The 20,134-nt window shown below is 36.7% G+C and overlaps 1 protein-coding gene across 3 annotated transcripts in view; it reads left to right on the top strand.

Annotated features, from left to right (window-relative positions):
* Nucleotides 1-20,134, top strand: part of CERS6 (ceramide synthase 6) — a 291,461-nt gene that overhangs the window by 125,413 nt on the left and 145,914 nt on the right. For all 3 annotated transcript variants that reach the window (XM_020990906.2, XM_020990907.2, XM_020990908.2), the window contains exon 4: nt 8,702-8,759. In XM_020990906.2, coding sequence (XP_020846565.1) covers nt 8,702-8,759 — 58 coding nt within the window. The remainder of the gene's footprint in view (nt 1-8,701; nt 8,760-20,134) is intronic.

Raw genomic sequence — 20,134 nt, 5'->3', positions numbered from 1 at the left:
ACTCCTAGCTTTCTGCAGGATCTCTCCACCTGGATGCACTGAGCACATCTTCACAGGAGAACAGGAAGAAAACTATGATCATTCTGTATTCCCATCTCTCTGGAGGGTGACAGCCTTTGTACCTCAGTAGGGCAGCCTTTGGCTTGCATTGTTTACTCAAATACTTCATCGTGCCTGATCTGTTCCCTGCTTGAAACAGATGTGAAAAGCAATTTGGGAACTATTAGGTGATTTTTTTTAACAAATGGAGTGACATAGTTGAAATTGCATTTGAGGAAGAAACCCTTTGCCGCTTTTTAAGGTAGCATTAAATATGAAGGAGTCAGGGCCTGAGTCTATTGGCGTAAGTATGAGAGTTATGAGGATCAGGTCAGGAATTGCAGAACCAAAAGGAACATGCAGATCAGAACTCCAATTGCTGAAGAAAAAGCAACAAGTAACTCAAAGGTTATTCCAAAGCTACCCCCTTGGGCAACTCTGTAAATGATATTTTTGACAGTATGGATGAATTGGGAAGTTTTATGGATAAGAACAAGGGTTATAGTGATAGGACCTCTTAAGATGTTGTGTGGCAAAAATGAAAGTATGGGAATTGGGAAGTGGGCTTGGGAGTCATCTGCCTAGGGGGGATAATGTATACTACACAAAGGGATAAATTCCCAAGGTGTAGGAAAAAATCTAGCAGATAACAAAGCCCCTGAAATTGAACCCTAAAAGTTAAAGATTATGCTCTGGGATGGTCTCATAGAAGAGAGAATGATCATGAACCACTCACCCCCTCAATAATCTTTAAAGAGTAGACTTCCTTGACTCAGTGCAACTCCCAAAATAGATAATTTGCAGGAGGTGACCTTGGACAACTCCTATGGCAGCATAGGATATAACAAACTACTTTCTGTACAATCACCAGATGAAGTAGGCAGTGCGTTCATTATTGTTATTATTCTCATTTTACTGGTGAGAAAAGTGAGGCTCAGAGAACTTACCCACTAGGATCAACAGAGTTGGGTCACTCTTTAAGATATAGCATTATTCTCACTGACTTTAGAAGGAAGTTAATTCATCCTTCTCTTCATCCATTCGTAAAGCATTTATTGAGCAAATACTGTAACCTCAGATAACACATCCAAATCATCTTAAGAGTTTGGGGAATTAAAAAGGAGATCTTCCTTACAAGAAGACTGGGAAGCTCAGACCTATTTGGTATATAGCACAGTCCTAGGGGCAACTGTAGAAGCCTAACCCTTGCCCTCAGGAAGCTTGAAATCTAATGGGAAAGACCAAAGACTTAAAATCTGTGGGGAGCCCGCATGATTTGTGAACAAGATTTTAACTCAGTTGCTTTTATTTTTCCTTATGGTTTTGATTATGGGGAAAGGGGAAGAGGAGCCAACCCTGCCTCATTAGTTACTATATCTTACCACAGAAAAGAAATTTCAAGAGTGATGGCTATGTCAATGATTCCTTGAAAGGAGAGGGAAAATAGTGAGCTGGGAAGTAATAGCATTCCTGCTCTGAATGTGAAAAACAAATGTTGGCTTGTTTACAAATAAATGTGTGACCCAAAATAACCCTCCAAGCTCCTTTTGAAATGAAAAGAGAGTTCACATAGAGACAAGACTGTTACTGTCCTTAAAGCTGCCAGGTCTAAAACCACAATTAATAAATTAGAAACGAAACTGGAATGCATTTTTGAGGGTTTCTCTTAGGTCCAGATCTTATACTGAAAGAATTGGAAGGTTTGACTATTTGGTGCCACATGTTTTGGCCTTTGTCCATACTGTCTCAAAGTATTCAGTTATAAGTATAGTGGAAAGCAGGTGTTAATCTACTATGTGATTAGAGGGCTGATTGCAGCTTTGCATAAGCAAAGATTTATGACACTAAAATTCTGGGTAATTAACTCCAGAATGTGCTCTGATCATCTGCTTGACTCATGTAATTTTCTTTTATTTATATATTTTTTATAGATTCTGGGGAAATGATCTTTTATTACATAGAAGTATTTTAATAGTATAGTTAAAAATGCAAACATTTTATTCTATTGTATGTTTGATAAGAAATATTATTGTCAAGGTCATAACTAGTTATTTTTATACCTGGGGAGAATGTCAAGAAAGGTGTCTCTAATTGTAAGGAGAGGAGACAGAAACCCTTAGACAGAGGCACTGAGGAGTTGGGGTAGAGCTCATCCATGTGGATAGATACTCTGGTAAGCTTCTACTGCAATCCAACAAGAATTTATTAAAGGGCCCACTCCTGATAGTTGTCTTTTGTAAGGCATTGTGGAAAGAATGTGGTGCCTGGAATCAGGAAGACCTGAGTTCAAATATGACCTCAGATATGTACTAGCTGTGTGACCTTGGGCAAATCACTTAACCTCTGTTTCCCTTAATCCACTGGAGAAGGAAATGGTGAACCACTCCAGTATCTTTGTGAAGAAAACCTCATGGACAGAATGGTCTGTGAAATCATGAGGACTTGGACACAACTGAACAACAAGAAACTTATGTTAGCCTATGTTGTGTAGTGGTTATGAGATGTTATCCTCTCCAAACTCCCCTTACAGATGACAAAAGGGCAGAAACAAAACATTCCTCAACAGTAAAGGATTTAATGACTTTCAGATGCAGAGTAAGTCATACACGGAATTCTGTATACTCATAGCCAGTTCTTTCTCCAACAACAACGTTTTTATGTCCTCACACATTTTCTGGAAATGACTTGATTTTGGTCACTACGTCCTAGGAATACAGCATGGTTTTAGTAGAATAACAATGATTCACATTTAAGCTAGGACTTCATCTCAAGTCTTTTGGCTGAAAATCTAGTACCTAAAGGGCACATATCATATGAATAAGAGCTGGTCTGAGAGTCAAGAAGACCTGGGTTCACATCCTTCCTTTGACACATACTGACTGTGTGAACTTAGATAAGTTATTTCACCCCTCAGTGAGTGACCCAAGAAACTCTCTAAAACTATAAATTGTACAACAGGTTTTGTTGTTGTTCATTCATTTCAGTTGTGCCAAACTCTTTGTGACCAAATTTGGGATTTTCTCGGCAGGGATATGGGAGCAGTTTGCCATTTCCTTTTCCAGCTCATTTTTTTAGATGAGGAAACTGAAGCAAATGGGGTGACTTCCCCAGGATCATGCAGTTAGCAATTGTCTGAGGTTGGATTTGAACTCAGAAAGATAATCTTCCTGACTTAAGGCCAGGCACTCTATCCACTGTGCCACCTAGAACAGGTACCAATTTGTATTAGTTAGAAGGTAATTTCCTCACCAAGAGCTCCCTATTTTCTATAACTATGAAGTAACAGGTCTGGTTCAAAAAAAACACAGACAAACAAAAACCAGAAACAAAACACACAGAAAAACAAACCGTATCGAACTGGAGAAAGTAGCTGCACAGTGTTGCAGAGGAGCCACTAATATGAACATCAAAGGACTCAAATACTGAAGTGGATGTGTGGTCTTATTCATATGCGAGTTCCATCCAATTAAGGGTTTCATTTCCAGGAAGTCTGGGCAGGCTGGGAAAATGTGGCTGTAATGTGAGTAAAGTCTTTGATGTTTGTATTTCTCTCATGACCAAACGACTTCTCTGTGTTTGAAGTCCAAGCTGCTTTCTGAGAAGACAAGGTAAAAGATACAGAGAGGAAAATTTAGGCTTGAAGAAAGGAAAAACCCAACAATGAGAGCTATCCGGAATGGACTGCCTCAGGAGAGAGTGAGTGGGTTCCCCCTTGAAGGACTTCTAGTAAGGGCTGGATGATTAGCTGTCTGGTATGACATAGGGTGGATTCTTGGTCAGCTGTTCTTTAGATAGACCTGGGAGGTCCTTTCCAACTCTGAGATTCTCTAATTCTATACTTTGTTCTTGCTAGGCAATTTCTGATAACTGTTAGCTAAAAACTTTTGAAAGAAACCTGCTTCCAAGAAAGGTTGTTGTGGAAATTCCTTTGTTAATGTTTCATGTTAAATAATCCCTACATTTCACATGGAATTAATTTAAAATGATCAGTACACATGCAGGTTATTTAGAATGTCCAGGTAAGTTTAAAAACCCTCTTGCCTATTGTGATCCAGTTTACAATTATCCATATTATGACATGCCTCCTTCAGTGTGGATAATTGAGAAAGGACATAATAAAGATAACTACTATTTTCTTTTTATGTTGTGAACTTGACATGTTGATAAAAAGGAAACTTTCGACAAAGGAACAGAAAAAAGGATGACATGTGAAACTTAAAATTTAAATTTTGTATTATGAGTTTAACAAACATAAGCAAATAGGAACACATGACCACAATTTTCCAGGAGTTGTTGGAGCCTGAAGGTTTTCAATGTTAACTGTCCCCTTTGCTGAGCTCAAGATTCTGTTTCCCAGAGTTTTGGTTTTCCTGGTTATAGTTTAATATCCATCTGCTATTCCAGGGATGACTGCACAGTATTTCAGGTACTGCTCTAATTCTCTACCTTTATGAGACATGTCGTTAAGCTTCATTTTTTTTTAAAGAGCCTTGCTTAGATTTTGTTGTATAAGGACAATAGACAATATACCAGATGTGGTGAAAGGCCATTTTAAATAGCCTTATGTTCTGATCTTCAGATTTAGATAATATAAAATACTTGAATAACCTAGTGTATGGGGTGGAACACTCTCTTTTCTAGGGAAGGAAATGGCAACATGATCATTTTATCCATACTATGAAAACATAGGAAAGACTTTAAAACCTTTTAAATAATTCATTTCATTATAAAGGTTTCCAGACTTTCTTTGGTGAAACAGTCCTCTGGGAAATACTTCATGACTGGTCATGAGGTAGAGCCCAGTTTATCTTTTTTATGGGATAAGCTATTTTTCTTGTGGGAAAGTCAAGAAAACTTTATTGTTTTTGCAATGTACTTTTTCGATGTTAGTTATGCATTTTTAAACTTTTTTCCCATTAGTTATTGTGTAATGTAGAATTATAGAACTTTATAGCTGGATTGGACCTTTAGGGTCCAACACCCTAGTTAACCTAGTTGAACTAGTTTAGTTCAACATTTTTATTTCAAGGAAACTGAAGCTAAGAAACTTTAACTGAACGGTCTCCCTGTTGCAGTTTGCTGGAGAGTGTGGACCAGAGCCCAAGTGTTCCGACTTAGAGACCAGTCTTTTGTTCTATAACACTGAATTGCCTCCTTAAAAAAACAGCCAAGTTCTTTAAACTAGAAACTAACAGTTACCTAATATCAATGCATTTTTTCAAATTTCTTCTTTGTGCATTCTTTCAAATATTAAGACGTATTATTTGATAGTGTATCCTAATTTTTATTTTTATGAATCTTTGGAGAAAATCCCCAAAGGGCCTGTGGTTCTAAGACTCTGTGCTAGAAACTGATTTGTTTTTGTTTCTCAGATTATAGTCCCAATGGATAATTTTAGAAACAATTTCCATAGAGCAGGAATCTACCTTTAAAATAGAAAAGATTATTTAATATTCTTATATTTAAATTTTTATGTCCTGTAATGAAAAGTTGTGTTTTGTCTTAGATCTTATTATTGGTATAATTTGAAATGTGAGTAGGAAAATTGGTTACTTGAATAGCAGACGTAGGGCAGTTCTGGTTAAAATGAGGAGTAAGAGGGTATGATTTTATTTTTGCAGTACAAAGGAAATAAGGAGAGAAGACATTCTTTAAGCCTCATCTTTTTCTTGCTTATCTCTATATCTACATCATCAACTGTCTGCTGAATATCTCCACCTGGATGTCCTATAGGCACCTCAGACTCAGCTGTCCAAAATGGAATTCACTCTCTTCCTTGAAAAATTCTTCCCTCTTCCTCAACTTTTCTATCTCTGTTGAGCATATCACTGTCCTTCAAGTCACCCTTGACTCTTCTTTCTCTCTCACTCTCAATATCCAAGTCTTGCCAAGCCTTGTGGATTCTACCATTCCAACATATCACACATCTGTCTCCTCTCTTCCACCCTAGATGTAACACTTGTATTATATTGTAATAACATCCTATTTGGTCCCCCTGACTCCAGATCTTCCCTTCATAGCAATTAAATACTGCATTTATTATGTGCATAGCACTTTGTTAGGTGTTGGGAATGCAAAACCAAAAATAAAATAGTCTCTGGCTTCAAGGAACTTCCATCTTCCACATAATTGACAAATCCATGATTTCTAAAGCATAGTCTGAATGTGTCATTCTCCTGCTAGAGAGACTTCAATGACTAATTGTTTCTAGGATCAGATACAAACTCCTCTTTTGGACATTTAATGTCCTTCCCAATCTGGGCTTCGTAACCATTTTTGTATGTCATAGATCCCTTTGATAGTCTGGTTAAGGGACCCCTCAGAATGATGTTTTTAAATAATTGAAAGAAGTGCTGAATTTCAGTTAGAGGTTTCTTAGTAAAAATGAAGATGTAATTTTTTCCATCCCTGTGCATGAAAATTCTAAAATCAATCCATAGATCTCTTGGCGATACCCGACTTCAAAATAAGAATGCCCATTCTACATCCTGGAGACTCTGTGCAAGTGCCTTCTCCTTTATATTTCCTGTGTATGTGTTTTGTATGTATTAATCTTTGTACGTGTTTCTGCCAGTAGAATATCAGTTCCTTGAGTGTGTGGACCATTTTTGTCTTTATATTGCCAGTAATTATTACAGGAGCTGGCACATAGTATCTTGTCGAATTGAATTGAGGGGTTGCTAAATTTAGCACAGGCTCCTTAAGGAGACTGAAGATAGAGAAAAATGTGGTCTCTATCAAAGAGCAGATAGTTATAGTCTCAAAGCCCCTTCTAGGATGATATTTTCCTGGTCGCTGAAAGAATTTGATTCTTTTTATGACTATGAAAATTTTTGGCTGGTGTTTTTTCCTTTCAGAAGTATGAATTATTCAAAGTATAGCTCTTGAAATGACAAGTATTTTCCAGATTATCATCCTAAAATCCCCAGCACTTTCTTATTCAATAAACCTCGTAGCTCACTTTTACCTCTGTGATCCAGTATAAAACCCTCTGTTTAGGTTTTCAATCCCTTCATAACCTGGCTTCTCTCTGCCTTTTCAGTCTTATCTTTCTCAGCTCCCTGTGCTCTAAAATCCAGTGACACTGGCTGTTCCTTGCATGATACACCAGACTTTGTGCATTTTCTCTAGTTGTCCTCCATGCCTGGAATGCTTTCCCTTCTCATCTCTGCCTCTACTTCCCTCCTCATGTCTGTCCCAACTAAAATCCAGTCTTCTACAGGAAGCCTGATTCCCCCTTGATGCTAATTGTGCCTACCATCTGGGCCATTTAACAATAGCTTCTTGAGAACAGAGTTCATTTTTCTTTTCTTTTCCTTTTTTTTTGTATCCCTAGCACTTAGCACAATGCCTGACACAGAGTAAACACTTAAATGCTTCTTGACTTGATATAACTTGACTTATAAGGGAAGTGTACACTCATAAATCAAGATATGCATGTGTAGGTTTACCAGTATGTGTTTATTTGTTTTTTCCTTTTTAATTTCTTTCTTTTTTAAAAAAATAATCAAGCCATATCCAAAAATGTGTTACATTCTGCACCTTGAGACCACCATCCCTCTGTTGGGAGGTAAATAGCATTCTTCATTATTGATCTTTTGGAATCTTATGATTTCCCCATGCAGTGGGCATTGCAATACCATGTTTTGCAAAAATAATACACATGCTGTTGATCTGCCTTAAGGAAATTCCTTGAAGCAAGTGATAATTAAGGATACAGGAGACTCCCCAGTGGGAAAACTCCCTTTCACAATGCAGGTCTTCACCTTCTCTAAAACTAGAGAGTGGTATTGAGCACCAAGGTTGGGTGGCTTCAATCAATCAATTAACATTTTATTTATTAAATACCTATTATGTGTCAGGCACTGTACTAAATAATGTGCTCAAGTCCTATGGTCAGTGGAAGTCAGAGGTAGGAATTAAACTCAGGTCTTCCTATCTTGGAGGCTAGCTCTCAATATACTATGCCATGCTGCCTTTGATATCCTAATAATGTGTTAAGGAAATGTGTAAGAATTTGCAAGACTATATCCATATCTGATTATTTTTCAGAATCTTCTTGTCTGGGAGGAGTCAGGGTTAGTATTTTAATATAAATTCAAATGTATCATTCTCATTTTTATGCCCTCTTTTAGGTATAAGACAAAGAGTTACATTCATATTAAAAAAATTTCATCTGACCTTCTATTGCAGATTTTCTAGATGTATTTTCTGTTTTACAAAAGTAAAATGTGATTTAAGTGTAATGGTTTATTTGTAGCTACAGAGAACTAGTGTCTGATCCAGGAACAGAGTTTAAGGTTGTTTTGTACACCCTCGGGTTCTTGAACCACATCCTCTCATGGATGCTAAGTGCTTAATCACAAAAGGAAGTGTAAATGTTGGATTAGAAAACCCTGGGGTACTATGTGTAGAGGAGATGATGTGGGGAATAAGGGAAAATGAAATAACGAGCTGAAGAAAAATAAAATGTTATGAATAAAACATTTAACCCTTTATATAGAAAATGTATTTTTTAGCTGGTTTTATAACTGCTCAGTACCTTACATTTCTCTGGCAGTAAGTATATCTAGGTTGTCTAGTGCTCCTGTTCATTTAGTACACAGTGTATTGTGAAATACATTTAATTAACCCAACATAATATACTATTACCTTTTTACAGGTGGCGATTTACATTTTACCTTTATGTGTTTACCTATGGAGTCCGGTTTCTAAAAAAGGTAGGAGCATGAAATTACTTTCTTATGCTTATAAAGATGTGTGCTCGAGGGCCAATTTGTCTGTGTGGGGAAGTGGTGTTTCTTTAAGTCAGTAAAATTCTGTTTATGAGCAAATAGTGCATTTGCTTTAGAAAATGTTTGACAATTTGTCCTTTTTAGAAAGCTCTATTAAGATAGCTCTGTAAATAAAAGTTCTGAAACCAGATTTTAAGGTGAAATATGTTGCTAAGTAACATGTTTCTTTCTCATGACAATTTATTACTTAAAGGTATTAGTAGGCTATGTGACAGACTTATAAATATCTCCTGATAATGTAAGAGTTTGGTTGTTTTCCCATCACACAACAGGCAGTGTACAAAATCAGCATGTGCAAATGACTCTTGTTATTGCAGTCTCCATTAGGAATTAGCATTTGAGTTTCTTGAATTGTTAGCAAATAGTAATAGTTAGTAAAGGAAACAGAAATCCATGGTGCTTCCTTCCACATAGTGAGTTTGCCCCCAGCTTGTCTTGCTGTGACCTGAATATAATGAGTCCAATTTATTTGTGAAAGTCATTTGTTGAGGTTGCAATGAAAAATTTCAGTCAGGAATTCAAAGCTTGGTTTAATTATGAGGTAGTGAAACTGCCTAAATGAGGGCCCACAAGAGACATCTATCCGTCTGTCTGTCTGTCTGTCTCTCTCCATATATATATATATATATATATATATATATATGTATATAAACACAGAGTGTTCTTGGTCTTCCTTCCAAAAATTTTTAGTTCATTTGACCAGTACTGACACCTTGAGCTTGGATATTGGATAACCAAAAATAAATTTGAAAGAGTTCACAATGTGAAGTTCTGAAGTGGTGTAATGCTGAAATTGTGTGTGTGTATACATCTATATGTATATGTGTACACACATATACATATGTACTTATATACAGATTTATATATGTGTGTATATACATATACACACATGTATACGTATGTGCATATATACACACATACTAACACACGTTTGTAGATGGATGGCTATTACTCCATCCCCTCAAATATTCTCAGTATACTCAATACCATCTTCACTTGATTAATTCCCTTCTAAATATTTAGGTAAACCTTTTAATATTCTAATTAGATTTCCTAATAAAACAATCTTGAAGTATCTGATGCTTTCTGCCTCTGTCCAATTGCAAATATCATTATGAAACAATTGGTTTAAATTTTCCAATTTCATTAAGTTTGCTTTAGAAATTTTCTTCTTTCTCCAGTTTTTTGGTCCTTTATAATTTTAAGAGTAATCATGAAGGGGCAGCTAGGTGGCACAGTGGATAGAGCACCGGCCCTGAAGTCAGGAAGACCTGAGTTCAAATTTGGCCTCAAACCAAACACTTGACACTTACTAGCTGTGTGATCCTGGGCAAGTCACCTAACCCCAATTGCCTAAAAAAACAAACAAAGAAACAAAAAAAAACCACCAGAAAGAGTAATCATAGTATAGTAGGTAGAGAGCTGGCCCAGTAGCCAGAAAGACAGGTTTACATCCTGCTTCTGTATGTCCAGAGTCAATGACCCTGAGCAAGTCACTAGCAACAAGTCTTAGCACAGTGCCTTAATTGATTGATTAAGTCATAGAACCAGGATTTAAACCAAGGTGTTCTGACTATAAAACCAGTGCTCTTTTCCCTGCAGTAAACTAACACTAAAATGCTACCATTACACCTCTATTTTCACTTATCTCTTACTGAAATTCACTATTTCCTTCTATTATGAATTTTTAAAAAATCTGAGAAAAAATTCATTGGTTTCACTAGACTGTCAAAGGCATGTCTGATACAAAAAAGGTTAAGAACCGATGGTCTAGAAGGAAGGGCATCAGTGCTATGGGGCTAACAACTTTGACTTTGGAAGGGGCAATAGGAAGAAGTTATGTTTTGGTTTCAGTCAGTATAAGTAATCTAGTATAGAAGTATTAAATTCTGTAGGCAAGACAAAAGATTGTTGTGGCTGTTGGTAGAAGAAAGGGTGGGGAGGGGAATCAAGGAAGCAAATACCAGGAGTTTTGGTTTGGTTTGGTTTTTGTCACTTATATAAGAGCAGAGGTTTTTAACCTGGGATCAGTGAACTTATTTAATATTTAGATAATTGTATTTCATTAGTATTGATTTTCTTTAAAAATTTCTACATACTTTGTCTTATGCATTTGAAAATTATTTTTAGAAGGGTTCTGTATACTTCACCATACTGCCAGAGGGGTACACGGCATGCTTGCAGTCAGGAAGACCTGAGTTCAAATCTAGTCTCGAATAAGTACTAGCTGTGTAACCCCAGGCAAGTCCCTTAACCTCTGTTTGCCCCAGTTTCTGCATCTGTAAAAGGGGGATAATAATAGCACCTACCTCCCAGGATCATTGTGAGGATCAAATGAAATAATATTTGTAAAGTACTTAGCATGGTACCCAGCACATACCTATTAGCTATTAATAATACAGCATCCACGAGACAAAAAGAGTTAAAAGCTCCTGCACTAGAGGTGTAGGATATGAGAGCACCTGGCTGATTTACCTTCCCCCTCCAACTCTTACACTCTAGACTGAGCCATTTTCCCTGGACAGTTTAAGGCACAAGGAGACCGTGGAATTGTATTCTAAAACATTATGTTCCTAAACAAACTGAGAAGAATGAAAGATATTTTCTTGCAACTTTTCTTGGTGGTCCTGAGCTGAGTGATATAGTATTGAGTAAAATATTCAGTTTTTCTTCTTCACAGTGAATCTCCCATCTTCATCCTCTCTCTACCTCTTTCTCCTCCTTCTCTCTGCCTCTCTCATTTCTTTCTCCCTCTCCCTCTCCCTCTCTTTCCTCTGTGTTTCTCTCTTCTATCTCTCTCTCTCTCTCTGTCTCTTCTCTGTCTCTCTCTCTCTTTGTCTGTCTCTCTGTCTGTCTGTTGCCCACTGTTTCTCCTTCCTTCCCTCTCTGTCTCTCTTTCTCTCCTTTTTCTCTCTTCTTCCTCCTCAGGTGGAAAAAAACGTTCCTAGCATTGAGGCTAGGCAAAACCAAACCAAAAGCCAAGCCAAAAAAAAAAAAACCCAACCCCAAAGCATCTCCCAATATTCTTTTAATTTCCTTGTGTTATTAGTTAATATAAAAAATAGAAGAATAGGGATCTGTTTGGATAAAAGTAAATCTAAAACATGAAGTGTTAGAAAAATCTATTTTCAGTTTTTCTTTCCTTGATATTTTCTAAGATGCATCCCCATTTTGGGTTTAGCTGTCTTTCTGGATTAAATCTTGGTCACAAAATGGAATAGGAACTAGAAAGATTTGGGGAAAAAAAGTTTCATGGAACTGAATTTGAACATAATTTTAAAATAATGGTTAAAATAACACACTGTTGCCACACATGTGGTTTCTTTATAGGGGATTTGATGGAGCATTCTTCTTAGATATTTTTAATAATATTATGTATGTTGGAATAATTGGATATTTTTCTTGTTTCAGCAGAATGCATTATTTATGCAAACAAAAGCCCAGAAGAAAAGGGTTCATTATAAAGGAAAAATCAGAAATGATTTATCCAAACTCAGAATTTAAATTCAAATTCAGCAGACGTTTGTCTCCCTGACTTTAGTTTCTCCTTCTCTTATCTATCGTCTACCTAGCTGCCAAATTGATACCTATAGCCTATTCAGTCCTTTCTCATTCTTTGGGACCCCATTTGAGGTTTGCTTGGCAAAGATACTAGAGTGGTTTGCCATTTCCTTTTCCAGCTCATTTTACTGATGAGGAAACTGAGGCAAACAGGGTTAAGTGATTTGCCCAGGATCACACAGTTAATATGTCTGAGGCTAGATTTGAACTCAAGTCTTCCTAGCTCTAAGCCCAGTGCTTTATCTGCTGCACCACCCAGCCTAGGTCTGACCATGTAATTTTCCATCTGAAGGAGCTTCAGCAGCTCCATCTTGCTTCTAATATAAAATAAAAAAATCCGTCCACCTGACATGTAAAGCCTTTCAACCTCTCTTTCTAGTCTTAGCACACATCACTCCTCCTCATACTCTCTCTGCTTTCTAGGCATGTTCTCCCTTTACATTTGCACCTCATGGAATTTTTAGCTTTTTTAAAAATACGACTTGGATGTCACATCCTACAGGAGAAGCCTTTCTTTTTCCCCAAAATGGCTAGTGCTCCTGATATTATTTTGTATGAGCTCTATATATAAACCCTCTAAGATCGTAAATTGTTGTATATTTGCTGATTTGGGGTTTATTTCTTTACTGGGAATTCAACACCAAAGAAGTTACAGGTATGTACTAAAAAGTAACACACACCCATACTCATACCCAGAATACCCACCCACACCCACCCACTCACACAGACACAGATATTATGATTCTCTGTGTATGTTGCCCTTTCCCACTGACCCTAAAATGTAACCTTCTTGAAAGCAGAAATTATTTTGTTTTTGTCTTTGTGTTTTCAGAACCTAGCACAGAGTCTAGAACATAAACACAGTAGGTCCTGGATGAAATTCTTTAGCTAGTTGTTGATTTTATTAAATATTTGCTGCACTCAAAACACTGTGCAAGGTACTGAGTGTATAAAGATAAAATGAGATGGTCTTTGCTCTTAAAGACCTTCTGGTTTGATGAGGGATAAGTAGGTACATAAAGAACAATGAAATAAGATGGAATATGACAAGTCTAGAGGAGATGTCCAGAGTGCCATGAGAAATTTGAAGAGGGGAGAGATCATTTATGACTGGAGGAAGTTTCAAAATAGCTTGACAGCCCTTGAAAAATAGGGTGAGGACTATTCTAAAACCATTTGTGCTTTCATGTTCCTTCCATAAAGCAAAGCAGGTAATTTCTCTTGAGCCTGGGCAGTGGGCAGAGTTTCTGGATGAGAGGTTCTTAATTTTTTTTTTTTGGTCATTGATCTTTCTGTGTGAAACCTGTGGCTCCCCTCTCACAATACTATTTTTAAGTGCACAGAATGAAGTAATAGGATTGCAGAGAAAACAAAGTATATTGAAATCTGGGTATCAAAAAAATTTTTTTTAAAGTTTTCAGACTCCAGGTTAAGAAATTGTTCTAAAGGTAGGTGGACATTTTTTCTCTCCACCTTTGCAGTGCTCTAAAAGTGTAGGCTCTCTTACTGGAATTTGAACCAATTATTGATTGTCTTCTGAAGTATTGAAGGAAGGAGAATGAACTTGTAAGGTTCTATGAGTTTTGGTATTTTAAAAGCCACTTAAAATTTACATCCGTTTCAAATATATTAATGTTACCTATTGTCTCCTTTGATCTCTGACATCTTCAGTAGGAGTAGGGTGGTTCTATTGGGCACTACTAACTTTTTTTTGTATTTGAACCATTTTAATATTAGAAAAAAAACAAGTACACTTAAACTGTATAAGACTTGCCAGGTACATTTAAGTGTTCAGTATGCAGGTAGGTATTCTTTCTATGCCTTCAGTTAAAAATTAGTCTCTTGTCTCTGAAAGTAAATTAAATCCTAATGAGTTTTAAAATACAGCTGTATTTGTGCTGGGTAAATGTCAGTATGCACAGGATGTGTGTCTCCTTCAATATATTGATGGATTCATGATCTCACCTGTGTTAATAATTGCTTTATTGGTACAAATCAGAATTCATTCATGTCTTCGTATTAAAAATTGCATTGCTTTTCTGAGCTTAGTGAAAAGACCCATTTTACTATGTAATTCATTGGCAACAATAAGTATTCTGTGTGACCTCGAGCCACATAGAATAAATGCTAATGAGTAGAAATTATTTCCGGAAGTACATGACAGCAAATCAGACCATGAACTGTATTTAGTATGTATATATTTCATTTGAATCTTGGCTACTAGAACTGAAGAGTCCAAGGGAATATTGGCTAAGACCTTCTTCAGGGTGGGAACAGGAAGATGGTTAGGCCAGTGTGTCTTCAATAAATCTACTGAGAAGGGCAAAACTCCCACAGTGGCACAAATATTCAAGGCAGCAACCACAGAGGAACCTTTAATAAAACATTAAAGTTCTTTATTTATAATTGCCAGAGTATTAAGAAATGTTACGGCAATTCAAAGATAAGCCCTGACTTGAACTTTGCCCTTTTTTTCATGTCAACACAAATGACTCTTATCCCTTGATTATGATAATTGTGAAAGAAGCCCTTTTTATGTATGTGCATAGCAATATATTTGTTGTGTGAAGTACTCACAGGGTGAATGAGATCAACGTTTTCCAAAATCAATGCCAAGATACAGAAGATCTCAGAGTTGGAATAGACCTTGGGTGTGGGGGCATCCAGTCCAACCCACATATAAAATAAGAATCCACCTTATATCATACTCAACAAGTGGTATTCCAGCCTTTGTTTGAATTTCTTCAGGTGGGGTGAACTTAGCCCATTACCTCCTGAAGTATCCCATTCTACTTTTAGATAAACTCTAATTGTGCAATTTTCCTTACTTGAAGGTGAAGTCTTCCCCCCTGCTAGGAGCATACATTCCTCTTAGTTCTGGCCCCTGAGGTGAAGGAGAATGAGTCTAATCTCCCTCCCATATGACAGCTTTCAGATCCTTGTAGCTCACCAGTGCTCGGCAAGACAGATGTAAATCACCTCCCCAGATATGCTGCAACCTTGTGTCATCATAACTATCATGGCCTTGCTAAGCCTCATCTTTTCCAAGCCCAAAACCCTAAGTTCTTTCGGTTGAGCCCATTGTGGCATGGTCTCATGGATCTTCTTCCACTTGGTAAGCCTCTTCTGAAACTTATCCAGTAGATACATTCCCTTCCTAAAATGTGCCTAGTACCAGCAGCAATGTCACTTAGGGGACTTATATTTCAGTCTGCTAAAACCCCCAATTATTTTTCAGGCTAACTTCTTATTTGCCATGTTCCTCCCATCTTATACTTGTGAAGTTGATTTCTGATCCCAAATGTAAATCTTTATATTAATCCCTATAAATTTCATTTCATTCAGTTTAGCCTGTCATTTTAACCTTGAGACATAGTTGGACCCTGGTTTTGTCATTCAATATTTTGGCTCTTTTCCCAAGCTTTTTGCCATCTGCAAATTAGTTGAACATGGCATATATGCTACTATCAAAATCATTGATAGAGTATTAAACCATATGCATTAAAATGTAAAATAATTATACATATGCCTATGCCATTTTAGTGACCTGTGATAGAGAATGTAAATATTCTATTGGTTTGCAGCATAGTTTGGATTAGGAAATATTGATTTGGAGAATGATAGAGCTATATGGGCTTTGCTTATTTGGGTGATATGATTCTAACAATGAGACACTAGTCATAATACACTTTTTGTTTTTGTTTTTGTTTTTTGTTACTTAAACCTGACCTCAGCCATGTCATAGACTTTACTTGCTCTAATTATATACTCTTTATATGTTCCAGGTTTATATGTTATATAATGTTTCATGATTCCATGGAAACAAGATTTTTTTTTATCTTTTCTTCAGTTAGAGGGAAAATGAGATCAAACCAGATTTTGGAAGTCTATCTACATCTTAAATGAGTCTTTCATTTTTAAAATTTCATTATGTAAGTGGTTGGAATATTTTATTTCTTTAGAAAATAAAGTATTTCTGTGGCATTTAGTCTCACCTTTGCTTGCTAAGTGGTCCTTCATTTCACAGCTATAGCTAGTGATTTTGAAAGCCATGCTATTTATTGACTACAATGAATGTTGAGCCTTTAGATTTCCGGTAAAACAGTGAACCATTACATGGTGGTGTCTTCAGAAATCTCTAGGCCATTTTTGTTAAGGAAAACTTAAGGAACAAGGACCAGAAAACTAAGTAGCTCATTAAATAATTTGTTATTTATAACTAGAACAAAAGTTCACCTTGCTTATAAAAAACATTTCCCTAAACTAAATGTTTTGACTGAAACATCATTTAAATCTTTCTAAGAGGCAACCTTGAATGATGGCTTGATTCCTCTGGGGTTGCTGCAAACATGAGTCATATATAACCTATTAAGAAACCTTGGCACCAAAATGTAGAGCAGCTGACAGCCTTCAGTTCTCATTCATGCCCAGCTTTAATAGCTTAAAACTGCACGAAGAATTTTGGGACACCCTGTACTGATATGGTATTGCAATAGCTTCCCATACTTTCTTTTTTAAAAATTTTCTTTCTTTTAATTTATTTTGATTTATCAACAATCACTTCTGTATACTTTTGAGTTTAAAATTTTTCTCCCTCTTCCTCCCCATCATCTTCCCCAAGATAGCCTACAATCTGATATAGGCTATACATAAACATTCCTATTAAACATACTTTCACATTTGTGATGTTGTAAGTAAGAATTAGAAGCAATAGGAGGAACCACCAGAAAGAAGAAACAAAACTCAACAGAAGAAAAAAAATAGCAAATAGTATGCTTCAATCTGCATTCAAACTCCATAGTTCTTTCTTCATAGGTGGATAGCATTTTCTGTCACGAGGCCTTTGGAGATGTCTTAGATCCTTGTATTGCTGGGAAGAGTTAAGTTGATCAATATTCGTCATCTCACAATGTGGCTCTTATTGTGCACAAGTTCTCTTCGTTCTACTCACTTCACTCAGCATCAGACCATACAAGTCTTTCCAGGTTTTTCTGAAGTCAGCCTGTTCATCATTTCTTATAGCATAATAGTATTCCATTACATTCATATACCACAATTGATGGGCATCCTCTCAATTTCCAATTCTTTGCCACCACAGAAAGAGCTGCTATAAATATTTTTGTACATGTGGGTCCTTTTCCCATTTGTATGATCTTTTTGGGATATAGCCCTAGAAGTGCTACTGCTGGGTCAAAGGGTATGCACATTTTTGTAGCTCTTTAGGCATAGTTCCAAATTGCTCTCCAAAATGGTTGGATCATTTCACAGCTCCACCAACAATGCATTAGTGTTCCAATTTTCTCACATCTTCTTCAACATTTATCATTTTCCTGTTTTGTCATGTTGGCCAATCTGATAGGTGTGATGTGGTACCTCAGAGTTGTTTTGATTTGCATTTCTCTAATCAATAACGATTTAGAGCATTTTTTCATATGAGTATAGATGGCTTTAATTTCTTCATCTGAGAACTGTCTGTTCATATCCTTTGACAATTTATCAATTGGAGAATGACTTGTATTCTTATAAATTTGACTTAATTCTCCATATATTCAGAAATGAGGCCCTTATCAGAGAGAAGGGTTGTAAAAATTCTTTCCCAGTTTTCTACCTTCTTTCTTATCTTAGTTGCACTGGCTTTGTTTGTGCAAAAACTTTTCAATTTAGTGTAATCAAAGTTATCCATTTTGCTTTTCATAATGTTCTCTATCTCCTGTTTGGTCATGAATTCTTCTGTTCTCCATAAATCTAATAGGTAAACTGTATAAAATATATGAAATATTTAGGAGTCTACCCCCCCGAAACAAACCCAGGAACTATATGAACACAATTACAAAACACTTTTCACTCAAATAAAGTCAGATCTAGATAACTGGAAAAACATCAGTTGCTCATGGGGAGGCCGAGCTAATATAATAAAAATGACAATTCTACCTAAGCTAATTTACTTATTCAGTGCCATACCAATCAAACTACCAAAAATTATTTTATAGAGTTAGAAAAAATAATAACAAGATTCATTTGGAAGAACAAAAGGTCCAGAATATCAAGGGAACTAATGAAAAGAAATGCAGGGGAAGGTGGCCTAGCCATTCCAGATCTTAAATTATATTATAAAGTAATCAAAACTGCTTGGTACTGGCTAAGAAATAGAGTCGTGGATCAGTGGAATAGGCTAAGTATGTAAGACACAGTAGTCATTGACTATAGTAATCTATTATTTGATAAACCCAAAGACCCCAGCTTCTGGGATAAGAACCCACTCTGAAAAAAACTGCTGGGAAAACTGGAAAAGAGTACGGCAGAAACGAGGCATTGATCAAAATCTCACACCATATACCAAAATAAAGTCAAAATGGGTTCATGACTTAGATATAAAGGCTGATACTGTAAGCAAACTGGGAGAGCTGCCCATACTTTCAAGAGTTAAGCTTTCTGGAACAGTTAGATGGTGCAGTGGATACAGCACTGGCCTTGGAGTCAGGAGGACCTGAGTTCAAATCTGGGTCAGACCAGACACTTGACATTTACTAGCTGTGTGACCTTGGGCAAGTCACTTAACCCCAATTGCCTCACCAAAAAAAAAAAAAGTTAAGCTTTCTTCACAAATAGGAATTATTTATGATGACTTCAGGAAGTTCTTATACCTCCTGCCTTATGCAAAAATCTTCCTTTCCTTATTCCTTTGTAGTTGTACCTGTGAAAGAACACAAGCTCCACCCTCAGACAATCAGGCTCAATCTTTCTCTGTGCTGCAGGGCCTCAAACCTTCTAGGCTCCTTTCCTTGGAAGAAGCTACCTCTCTGAAAAGTTGTTATTGTTCCAACAGATTCTGTACCCTTAGAGAAAACTTAGGGGAAAGGATAGCCAACACTCTTAGGGAAAAATTTATCCATGCAAAAACCAAGACAAAACTACTGCATTCTACCAAAACATGTCACAACCTTGCAATATGGCTGTACCTTATTCCTTTTTTCTTTATCCAGATCCGTATCTTTTCAAATTTCCTGACACTCCCTTCTCCAGACTTTGCTTTTTCATTACTAACTCTGAATAAACTAATTCTCCTTTTGGGTCTCATTGTACGTGGGTTTCTCTTGAGAAACCCAAGTGATGTACCAAGAGTCACTGTTGTAAGGGAAAGAACGTTGGGTCGAATAGAAAGATTCATGTTTTGGTGCTGGTTCGGCCACTAACCATCCTGGGCTTTAATTCTCCTGGTGTTTTTGGCTCAGATCTGTAATTTCCTCCATATAGGAAACTTCTCATGGGGCAAATTCCCTTCACTGGTACAAGTTCATAACTCATCTGTAACTTAGAGTCTTAAAGAGGTGCTTGTGGTTACTGAGAAGTTTTGATGTTCATAGCCACATAAGCAGTACATTCCAGTAATGGGATTTGAACCCAGATCTTTCCAATGTCACTTTCCAATATCTGCCACCCTAAATTGCCACAGTTCTGATTATTGAGCTTCATAAAAATAAGCTTGTTTCTTTGTGCTTTGGAGAGAAATGTATCTGTTTTTATGGCTCTATTAAAAATCTCAGCATAGAGAGATTCACTTACTTTATCTCTCTCCAAATGATAGAGGGCTGCTGAAATAAGTGGAGATGAGAATCTTTTGTGTCCAGCAGTTGGAGTATTTTAGAACCTGACTAATAAATAATCTCCTAATTTGGGAGTTAGGTATTAAAAACATTTCCCCACAAAGTGGCATAAATATAAACACATAGCGTCTCATC

This window comes from Phascolarctos cinereus, unplaced genomic scaffold, assembly GCF_003287225.1.
Source record: "Phascolarctos cinereus isolate Bilbo 61053 unplaced genomic scaffold, phaCin_HiC Scaffold_726;HRSCAF=1367, whole genome shotgun sequence".
NCBI lineage: Eukaryota > Metazoa > Chordata > Mammalia > Diprotodontia > Phascolarctidae > Phascolarctos > Phascolarctos cinereus.
Note: the sequence above shows the minus strand (reverse complement) of the source record. Positions and strands in the feature narration are given on the sequence as shown.